Source organism: Syngnathus leptorhynchus, chromosome 19, assembly GCF_054491065.1.
Source record: "Syngnathus leptorhynchus isolate UIUO chromosome 19, UIUO_Slep, whole genome shotgun sequence".
NCBI lineage: Eukaryota > Metazoa > Chordata > Actinopteri > Syngnathiformes > Syngnathidae > Syngnathus > Syngnathus leptorhynchus.
Window position 1 is genome coordinate 4,975,288 of NC_141213.1, and position 10,155 is coordinate 4,985,442.

General features: G+C 44.0%; 1 protein-coding gene across 1 annotated transcript; it reads right to left on the reverse strand.

Annotated features, from left to right (window-relative positions):
* Window positions 1–334: 334 nt before the first annotated feature.
* dlec1 (DLEC1 cilia and flagella associated protein) lies at window positions 335–9,548 on the reverse strand. Its single transcript, XM_085939110.1, has 38 exons — window positions 9,117–9,548; window positions 8,806–8,928; window positions 8,585–8,741; window positions 8,389–8,502; window positions 8,160–8,317; window positions 7,887–8,095; window positions 7,710–7,794; window positions 7,542–7,629; window positions 7,231–7,404; window positions 7,032–7,168; window positions 6,851–6,943; window positions 6,638–6,728; window positions 6,407–6,569; window positions 6,143–6,335; window positions 5,993–6,069; window positions 5,768–5,939; window positions 5,611–5,707; window positions 5,389–5,519; window positions 5,135–5,296; window positions 4,897–5,027; window positions 4,536–4,686; window positions 4,296–4,412; window positions 4,101–4,222; window positions 3,831–4,013; window positions 3,655–3,722; window positions 3,420–3,575; window positions 3,189–3,300; window positions 3,053–3,123; window positions 2,720–2,919; window positions 2,448–2,585; window positions 2,254–2,376; window positions 2,076–2,170; window positions 1,912–1,996; window positions 1,643–1,840; window positions 1,413–1,562; window positions 1,187–1,337; window positions 955–1,075; window positions 335–881 (listed from the first exon to the last, which is right to left on the reverse strand). Exons 1-38 carry the CDS (start codon window positions 9,198–9,200, stop codon window positions 782–784), a joined length of 4,980 nt encoding a protein of 1,659 aa, XP_085795236.1. The 5' UTR covers window positions 9,201–9,548; the 3' UTR covers window positions 335–781.
* Between the last annotated feature and the right edge of the window lie 607 nt (window positions 9,549–10,155).

The window sequence follows — 10,155 nt, forward strand, 5'->3', positions numbered from 1 at the left end:
CTGGCAACATTTTACATTCAAGTCCACCAGCTTTTGTTTGGCTTTCTTGAAAAGGGTTTGTGGAAACATCTCCCGCTGTTTCAAACTGTTCCATATTTCCTGCCACTTTGTTTACGTCCCCAGTCATAGAGATGCATTGATTGTTTGGACAGTTTTCTCTATTCCCCTTCAAATGAGTCAGCGTCCGGCTGACACCAAGTTAGGAACAGTGCTCGGAAGAGCCAGGTAGAAAAACAAAATAGGCTATTTGTGTACGTTGCCTTGGAATGGGCCCAAAGCACACAACAAGGGGGCAACGGTGGACTACATAGCAGAGGACAATACTGACAAAGACTCCATTGACCTTCACATTGGGTTGCACGCAGCAGTGTTTCATTGTGATCAAACATGCCCTTGCTGTGCGTGTGTGTAAGGCTGCAAGAGTGCAAAGAATATCAATTGGATATTTGCATCCCTCAGTGGATTTTATTTTTTGAAGGAGTTTTTTTTGGGGGATGCTGCTTATCTGTGTGCCAGATGATCTACCATCATGTTTTGTTATAGCGTAGATGAATGGAGCTGGACTGACAAGCATTCATTATGAAACATTCATTTTTTTTCACATTGACATTTGTGAAAATTACAAATGCCTATTTACAAAAAAAAGGTGCAATCAGGCGCCAATTCCATAACATTGTACACAACAACTGTAAAGGCGTTATTTTGAAAATAATAATTTTAAAATTACTGTCATAGAAAAATAAATTTGAATAGCTGAGCGGGGTAAAAAGGTCATTTTCAACTACATCTGTCGGGATCCTGTGCCTTGGAGCTCCAGGATAAGCGGATCCTTCTCCAGCATCGAGGTGATCACCACTGTGGCCTTGTACTGCTTCACTTCACTGCAACACACACACACACACACATAGAATGAAGTCCTTAGTAAGGTCGTTTGTCAGTGTCGTACTTTGCTACCTGGCGGTGAAGCTGATCTCCAAACGTTGGTAGTGGTCGTGAAGCAGTTGGTGGTCCTTGGAGCGAAGAAGCCCGGAGGTGGGCGTCACGCTAAAGACATTAGAAGTGTCTTCGCTCGACTCTGTAGGTTTTCAAGAAAAAACAAAAATATTAGGACACAAAGAATTAATCCCCATCTGCCAAACTGCTGCTAGATTTTCTAACGCCGCACAGAATGAAGGTTTGAATTGACCTATAATCAATGACCAGTGAGTTCGGGAGCCGATACTATAGAGCTTGACTTCTTTCTCCTGCATCTGCCCCAAGTAGCAGAGTCCGAAATTGATGTGATCGGTGGACAAGCTTAGCGTCGCAAGCTCCACGTGGGCGCACAGCGGCACCGTCTGAAACAAAAGGGTGATATTCACAGGATCTTCCCGAAGGAGAAGTCTTTGCCATCCAGACGACGCCCTGCTAACCTGCTGGCTGTTATTATTGTAGTGAATGATGAGATTCTGCTCGATCTTCAGCTGCTTGGATCCGTCGTCACTGTTGAGGAGCGTCACGCCGTCCATGGGATGCTCGATGAACTCTAAAAGTGACGGCGAGCAGCAGAAGGCCACCCTTACCTGCATAAAACAATATGGATATGTCACTTCAATTTGATTGACAGCACTATTTCACAACATCAGTTATCCCCAAGTTGTACCAGCATGCTATTTTGGGAACGTAGAATCAACGTCTGTGGGTCAGCGGCCGACAATCTGCAGTAGGCGTTGGACCCCGACTGAGTCGGCTCCTTGTACAATGAAAACGGCGGCTGAGCTATGAGTTGAAAGACCAGGCCAATCTCAGTGGGGTTTCTTAGCAGGAAGCTCTGCACGTTGTCAAATTCTTCCAGGAACACCTAGAAAATGTCCAGAAAATGATTGATGGTTGGTTTAATTGAATGATGCTTATACTAGCGCTGGGACTAACCTGCTCTCCCTCTGTATTCACTAAATCACCAGCTGATGTGTGAAATCCCAAAACTTTATTGTCGTCTTCCATCTGTACCAGGAGTCTGCAGCCCAAATAAACACAACTCATTGATTTTCTAGTGAAGCACATGTTCCAAGAATAGCCATGTTCTCATTGCTTACACTGCAGGCTTGATCATCGCCAGGAGGTCCACTCTGATGGGCTCCAGATCCAGGCCATGGAGTCGTGTCACCTTACCCGGCACGCAGATAGCCTCCTGGAACAAAAACCAACAACAGATATGTAGACAGGGAGAAAATCAAAACAGGTGGACAATTTTTGATGTGCTGAGCGTCTTACTTCGGAGTCTAGACTAAGGAAGCCCAGAGCCAAGCCTATGCATGTGGATTGGGAAGATGTTTTGCTCAGGGTGAGCGGGGTGAAAGACGCATTCACGGTGTTGCTCCCTTGTGCCGGGATGATCTGGTAGGCACAAGACTTACTATTGATTTCTAATAAGACAAGCAAAGCGTTTCAAATTGCGCTGTGCGTACGATTTGCTGCGGTGTGACACAGTAGGGTTCATTTGACTTGTCTCCCACATGGGATCGAATGTGGACAGAAAGCATTTTTTTTTTGGGAAGACATAGTTGGTTGTTTTCATCTTTGGTTGTTTCTTCTTGTTCCGTGCCCTGAAATGACAATAAAATGTATTTTATCTAATCCCATGATTTTATATAAAATGTTAGCTGGCTTTGTATGGTGGCTCTTTGTGTTCAGAGAGTTGTGAGAGGGAAAAAAAAACGATTTATGCGTGTATGCTCACAACAGAGCTGCAGCACGAAGCCTCCGAGCTTAACACGTTAGTCCTTGTCCAGGCGGCCTCGTCGTTAGAAAGCTTCGACGCTCCCTTGGGGTTGTCGTCAGACTCCTTGAGCGGGAAGCTTTCCCCGTACGACATCACGACGTCTACCAGTTTGCGGTCCTTCGGAACGATGTTGTACATCTCCCAGTCCAGACGGATATCTGTCCAAAAAGATTTGTTAGTTTTATTAAAAAAAAATAATAATAATAAAATAAAATTAAAAATAGATCATTTAAAAAAAAATAAAAATAAATATGAATAGTAAATAATAAGAAAGACAAAAGCGCTACTTACCAAACAAGGTGGGGTTGTTAATGCGAAGAGAACGGAAAAGAGTTTCACCTCCAGATAAACGAGTACCAAACCTAAAGATGTGACCATTATTGACAAACCTGCTGAATAAACCCAATGAGTGGATTGTAGCACTTACTGTACATTGGGTCCCTGGAACTGGTCTTCGGGACGCGGGCCTATGATTTGGAAGTAGAGCGGACAGCCTTTCACGAGCATCTGCATAGGGAGGTGGGTGGGCTCAAGGGCCCCTACCTAATCAAGACATTTAAAAAAATGAATAAATTGAGGGTAGAATGGACTTATTCTTTCATTGTTTTTTTACGACTAAATATTTGTGAGTTGGATTTATTCATCTTCATTCATTTACCTACATTGCATATGAGATTATCTGTGTACTCCCCCCACATGTCGCTGTAGGCGGTCACGTCCACAGTTTGGGTCTCAAAGGGTTCTAGCGTTCCGGCACTTGGCACGACGAAGAAGGCTGCACCTTTTCTGTTCGCCAGCAAGTTGCTCACAAAGTCTGCCAATGGATATTCAAATTGCATTTGTCGCTCTTCTAGCCTCATATTTCAAATATAACTTTGAGAACTCATGCATACCCTTGTGTGATTGCTCCTCTAATTTCTTGGCTTGGACGGAGTGAAGCGGCTTCTTCATGTAATGGGATCTTCATGACAAAAGTAGCTTTTTGGTTAGCTATTACGAGATCAGCTGCCGCCCAAATTCCGGCCCTACTGAGATCAGCGCTTTGGAAAATATAGAAGAATATTCAGACCTTTTCTTTGATTGGTTGCAGGGCCTTTCCACGTCACAAGTGAAATATTCGGCCTGGATGGTGAAAGATGCCGTGATGGCGGTGTGATTGGTCATAAGCAGCTGCTTGGTGACAGGTTTCGCCAGCAGTACGTCACCAAAATCGATCGTCAACTCCGCTTGACCCTTGTTGTCTGGAACGGGACTATTGACAAACAAGAAGAGCGGCGATGACCTCACGATGATGAGACTAACACAGATTTTGTTTTTTTAAAAAGGAAAAAATTGCTACCTGGTGTCAGGGAGTGAGTAGGACACTCTGAGTCTCTGAGTAATGGGCGCCAGGATGCTGAGAACAAGAGGCGAGTTCATGCCCTCCACCTCGCAGAGTGCGATGACATCCTTCAGTGCAGACTGCGATGAGAGGAAAAACAATTAGAATAAGTTCATCAACAAAAATAGCTTGATGTGTTTAAAAGTGTCATACATCTGTTTGGGATATGAAGGAAACTGTGATGTCCAAGCTGCCGTTGGGTCCTAAAGTGCCCGACAGGGGATCAAAAGTTGCTGAACAAAAAGATGCTTGCTGACCCTTTAGCTCTTCCTGAAGACAATAAAAGTACAGAAACCTTCAAGAACACAATCTTAAAAGCACGCTAAATGTACTTTTTAATTGTTTGTATAGAAATAGTTCCGTTTCTTCAAAGCTTCTTTGAAAGACACGCACCACCCAGGAGAAGTTGGATGGCAAGAGCGTCTGGTTGAAGATAGTGACGGTCCCTTGTGCAGCTACTCCCATGTAGAGCTCAGAGAGAAGAAGCTCGCAATTCAGTAGACACAGCTGAGGAGACTGCACGTCCGCACGCACAAGTAGGTGACTGCGGAGCACACAGACAAAGTCATTTGAGTGAAAAACAAAAGTAAATGCGAAAAAAAGAAATCATAAGAATCTGCAAAATTAATTCCCAAAAAATTCTTACAGCAGCGCATCTGGTTTGTGAAATTGTTGTGTGATATAATAAAAATAAAAATAATCAAATACATGAAAAAAAAAACATCATCTTGAGATATATGGCCATTTTCCCTACCATCCTGTCCCATCCTCTACCGACAGCTCCAGTTCCGTTTCAAGTTCTTGGCAGAACTGCGGCTTGAAGTGGATCTCCACACTGCAGCCGGTCTGAGGGGGGAGCACCCCACTGCATGGCTCGACAATCAGCTATACACACACACACACACACACACACAAACACACACACACACACACACGTTAATGTGAGTCAGTTGATAACTTGTGTGTTGTCACCAAATGTGAATGCATTCCACCTGCTGATCTTTTCCGTCATCCTGACTCTTGTGCACCTCCTCTAGCGTCCAAGAAGCATCCAGGTGCGTGACGTTGTCGAGGTATAGCGTCATCCGGCTCTCGTCCCCGAGTCTCATGAGACCAAAGTCCACGCTGGGTACGCTGATGCTCACGCTGGGACCCTTGGAAAAAAAATGATTGTCCACATGGTACATACAAAATAAGAGTAATAATAGTGTGTCACTGAGATCGATAGCTATGAAGTCCTGCTTACCTTGAAGGTGACCTCCACCACCAAGGTGACGGGTTCGGAACGGTGCTCGATGTGGCAGAGCAGACTGGTCACCACCTTCTCTGGTTTGCCTCCGGTTACAACCAGTTCAAAAGCAAAACACTTTTTCTCATCTGGAGGGGAAAGGAGGACAAAAAGAAGTGTTGGTGACACGGATTTTGTTGTTATTTTTGGGGGGTTAGAAAAAAAAAAAAAACACAATACCAATTTTTCCTGTAGCAGGCTCCACTTCTATTTTGTGACAAGTGTTACTCATCGGGTCCCATTGGAAGGAGACAGGTGTTTTGCTGTTATTCCACATCTGGCACCAACAGAATTATTATTAAAACCAAAATATTGTACAACAGGTTTAGCAAAGCACCTTAAAATGTCGCCGGGTGGTGGTGGAAATAAAAATTTCCCCGGGGATGATGAGAGCGTAGGGCTGCAGCAGGATGTTGAAAGGCTCCGTAGAACCTTTGACTTCAATTTCCATGACGGTGGTGTCGCTCACCTTGGAGCCGACGCGAACGGGCTGCAGGATGCTGGATCTGCTAGAAAATGAAAAATTATCATTCAGGTGAATTTTTGATTTACATCATGTTACCTCTCGTCGACGGACTCCGAGGGCAGCTGGGGGATGTCGCTCAGGACTAAATGGCACACGCTGTGGTAATCCTGCATCTTTAACAAGAAATACATTTTTTTTCCCCATTTATTAAGTTTCTAGGTTCTCAAAATGATATATTCTTCCTACCTCCTTGGGAAAGAAGGAGATGGTGAACTCTCGATCCTGGCAGGGGGCCAGAATTCCCAAGGCCGGGTTGACTTGGAAAATGTCATCTCCGTCAGGTTGGTACTGGATGGATAAGGGCTCGGGGAGTTCGCTGGGAAGTAACGGCTGGAGGTTGGGCTTCATGATCTGCCAGTGAAAAGCCAGCTCCAAATGGCTTCAAGAAAGATATTAACAGTACATTGTAGTGTTTTATGACACATGAAAAACAACGCAAAGAATACATACACATTGTTTCGGATGACTATCGTCTTCTGCTGAACCGTGTGAGGGTTGCCCGGTTTGAATCGGACAAAGTAGTCTGCGGTGATGTCGTGCACCTCCCCTAAAATAAGGGGCAGTTCCTTGCCGGAAACGGACAACAGCTCAAGAGCGATCAATTGGCCTTCGCCTACAAGGAGAAAAGTGAATGCGAGTGTCGCTTTGAAGATTGGGGAGAAAAAAATAAAGTGGTGTCACCTTGAACGGAAAGGTCTTTCACTTGGCAATTGTCGCACGCGATTGTGAAAATCCGGCAGATGCGTTCGGTGGTGGTGGGAAAGAAAAGAGCCTGCAAGAAGAAGTCAGCCAACATTTCGTGGCAATGTTTGCCACAAAACGATCAGAACTGGAATCATCATAATGATGGAATCAATTAAAATGTTAAATGGTATTCTTCCAACACAACCTCACCTCGACTACAATGGTCTCGCCAGGCTCCAGAGAAAAGAAAGATGGGCTGACGGCAAAAGGAGGCCGGTCTGAGTAACAACTCGTAACCACCGACTAAATAGAATAAAAAAAAATAAAAAACGATTTTAGAATAATCAAATGAATCAACCAATCATTGAGGTAAGATGTTTGTTTTTGTCACCCTGGGATCAGTGATTGGCCACTGATTCTTTGGGACGATACAGAAGGTTCCGGCACTGAGACCGATGTTCTGACAAAGGAAGTCAACGCATCTCACTCCCCCGATGAGACAATAACCACAGTCCAGAACATTGGGCACTGAAAACATAGTCTCAAAATCATCAAGATATCAACCTGTTTTGATGTCAGGGAAGACTTACAGGTCAGAACAGGAGGCGGCCTCCGCGCCTCGATGGGGACCACGAGGATATGCTCGCCCTGACTTTCCACCACTAAGCGGTCTTCATAGTCGGCAAGGGAGTCTGGAGCGAAGCGCACCGTGAATTTACAACTCATGCCTGGAGCGACCACACCGCCTTTGCCCGGAAATCTCCCTAGAAAACAGAATTCAAAATTCACACCACACATCTTTTTTATAAGCTGCTCAAAAATGTGTCTTGACACCTAAGATTTAAATTTGACACTTAGGAACTGGATTTAAAATTCAAATTAAATAATAAATAAAGCTCACCGAGACCAATAGTGAAGTAAGAACTGCTCGGCGGGAGCACTCGAATGTCGCGGCTGGAAAAGCTGACATTTTTTAACTCCAGTGTTGTCTAAGACGAGAAGAAGACGGATTGAGGATCGCCTTCGAAAACACTGGAATTGTTCGGCGCCGACAACGAGGCATGCATACTTCATACACCTGTCCCACATTGTAGACTGTGAAGAGCACAACAGGTGGTATGGCCAAGAAGACCTCAACTGGACTTTCTTCGGAGCTTGCAATGAGACATAATACAGCAATTTTCAGAAGAGCATATTTAGGAGCTACACTCAAAGTCGTACTGAACCCGTTCAAAATTGAACGTACCTTTCCGCCCCCTCCGTGTCGTCGTCCTTCTTCACCGTCCTCGGACGGATGAGGGAGGCGGCACCCTGGTGATCTTTTGGAGGTAGGAAGCGTGGATTTTGGAGAATACATTGCCGTTCCTTCATCCTCTGGAGTTTGCTGTTGCCCTCCGCTTGATCCGATGCGCTCGGCTCATCCTTCCACTTGGGCAAGGGTCTGGTCTGTATCTTCTTAATTAAGAAAGACTCATTTAGTCGTATTTTTAGGATGTAGCTTAAAGAGCTGACTGCAAACCTCATTAGGTGACTTCTTGCTCTTTAGGACCAGTGAGCTGCACTCCACAGTTTGGCTGGTCTCGGACTCGTTCCTCATTCTGAACAGCGTGTTGTCGTGCACCTCTTTGGCCACATGCATGGTGTAGGCGATGGTCGGTCTGGTAAGATCTGGTTTTACTGAACGAGGAATATGATCAAATGTGAGTTAAGTATATTAAAAAAAAAAAATGATAAGAGAGAAAAAATACCAATTGCTGGAGCCTTCATTTGTATTTTTTGTGGCTTTATATAGTCCAGTGGTGAAATCAGGTCATTTACTTGAAGAAGACCTTCATCAACGTGCCAGATAAAAGCTGACTTGACTGCAAGAGACAAAAATGAGATGTAAGTTTCGATAAACATGTGATTTTAGGTTAGAGTAGATTGTTGTTGTTTTTTTGTCACCTGGAGGGAGGCCCTGAAGATCAGCCACATCCCTGAAGTCCTCCTTCATCCGTTCCGTGGTCCGTTGCTCCGTGCCAGCCGCCCGAGCTCTGGCCTGGATGAGGTGGCTCTCCAGCATATCTGCTTCTTTTATCCGCTGGTTATATTCAGCCCGAACCTTTTAAGAGATGTTAGTAGCCAAACATCTTGCAATGTTGTTCTCTTCACACAGTCAAATTTACCCGTTTGAGCTCTTCAACATATTTGTCATGATAGCTGCTCCTCCCCTTCGCCTTTATAAGGTTGCATGGTGTCACGTTGGTGTAAAGTTCCTTAAAGGTGCTGGCCAACACGTGAGAAATGTCCTTAAGCACAAAACACATTATGGATGGGTCAATCATGTGCATGTGTGGCATCTGCATGAGTGCTTTCTCAAATCTTATGGGACAAAGTATTTGATCGTTTATTGCAAATCATTTACAGAACCCCTAAGCATAGACAGATCTATGAGGGTCCAGGGAAACCAGTTTAAGAACCAATGTAGGTCACTTACCTGTGATTTTGCAGAAGCAGGTGTGTGAATGTCCACGGGAGGATCAGACCGAGACTGTTTCTGCTCTTGGTGCTCCTGCAGCATGACTACCTTGAAAAAGTTGATCCAAGCACCTAGGAACCAAACATCAGTGTTAGAATCTTGATGTCCCACATTTGCTAAATTGATTTAAAACCTAAAGTTTGACACTCAAAAGAATGTACAAGATAGTACTTAGAAGTCAAGAGTGTTGATTTTGTGACGTCACAACCGTCGTCGTGGAAACTAACGACGGCAACTAGTCATTGCCATTTTTTTTTTCACAAATCTGTACCAAAAGACCCTAAACACAAACCACACAACTTTTTATCAAATAAACGATGCCACAAGAAAAACACGGAATATGCATTGTGTTTTCATCTGGTTTTGAGTTTTGAAATAAAAGCTTAACTCATAACTTTGTAGACGTAAACGACCGTCGGTTATTTTGTGTACAGGTAGTTGCCTAGCAACGTTGTGAGGACCCGAAAATAAAGCTGTTTCGAAACCATCCCACAGCATAGCGTGAAGGTATTTAATAAGGAAGTGACATGGCTTTGATAAATAATTTTAACCTACACATAGGATAAGTTTTGTTTCTTTCATTTGGATGACTAAACTGAAGGTTTGAACAGCACTATTCATTTTAACCACAAGAGGGCAGCATATCACCAGAAATGAATGTATTCTCGGTAACACTGACAAAATTGTGTCATGCAAATAGAAATACACAAATTGCAATGAATAGGCAAATGTGTGAATAGTTAGTTCATCTGCCTTTCTTTGCAGGGGTTCGCAGCATTGAGCTTATTTTTTTTTTATGTAGAAGGGGATGGGTATGCACAAACTCAAAATTCATGCCATTGATAGCAACCAATTGAGAGTGCACTTCACCTCTCGCTGAGATCAGCTGCTCTCTCCTGTGACAGTGATGACCTAGTGACCTCTGCACGTGCCTATGTGAAGTGAGCTATTTGGCAAAATTTGAATTTTGTTTTTTAGAATTACTTTGACTGATTTT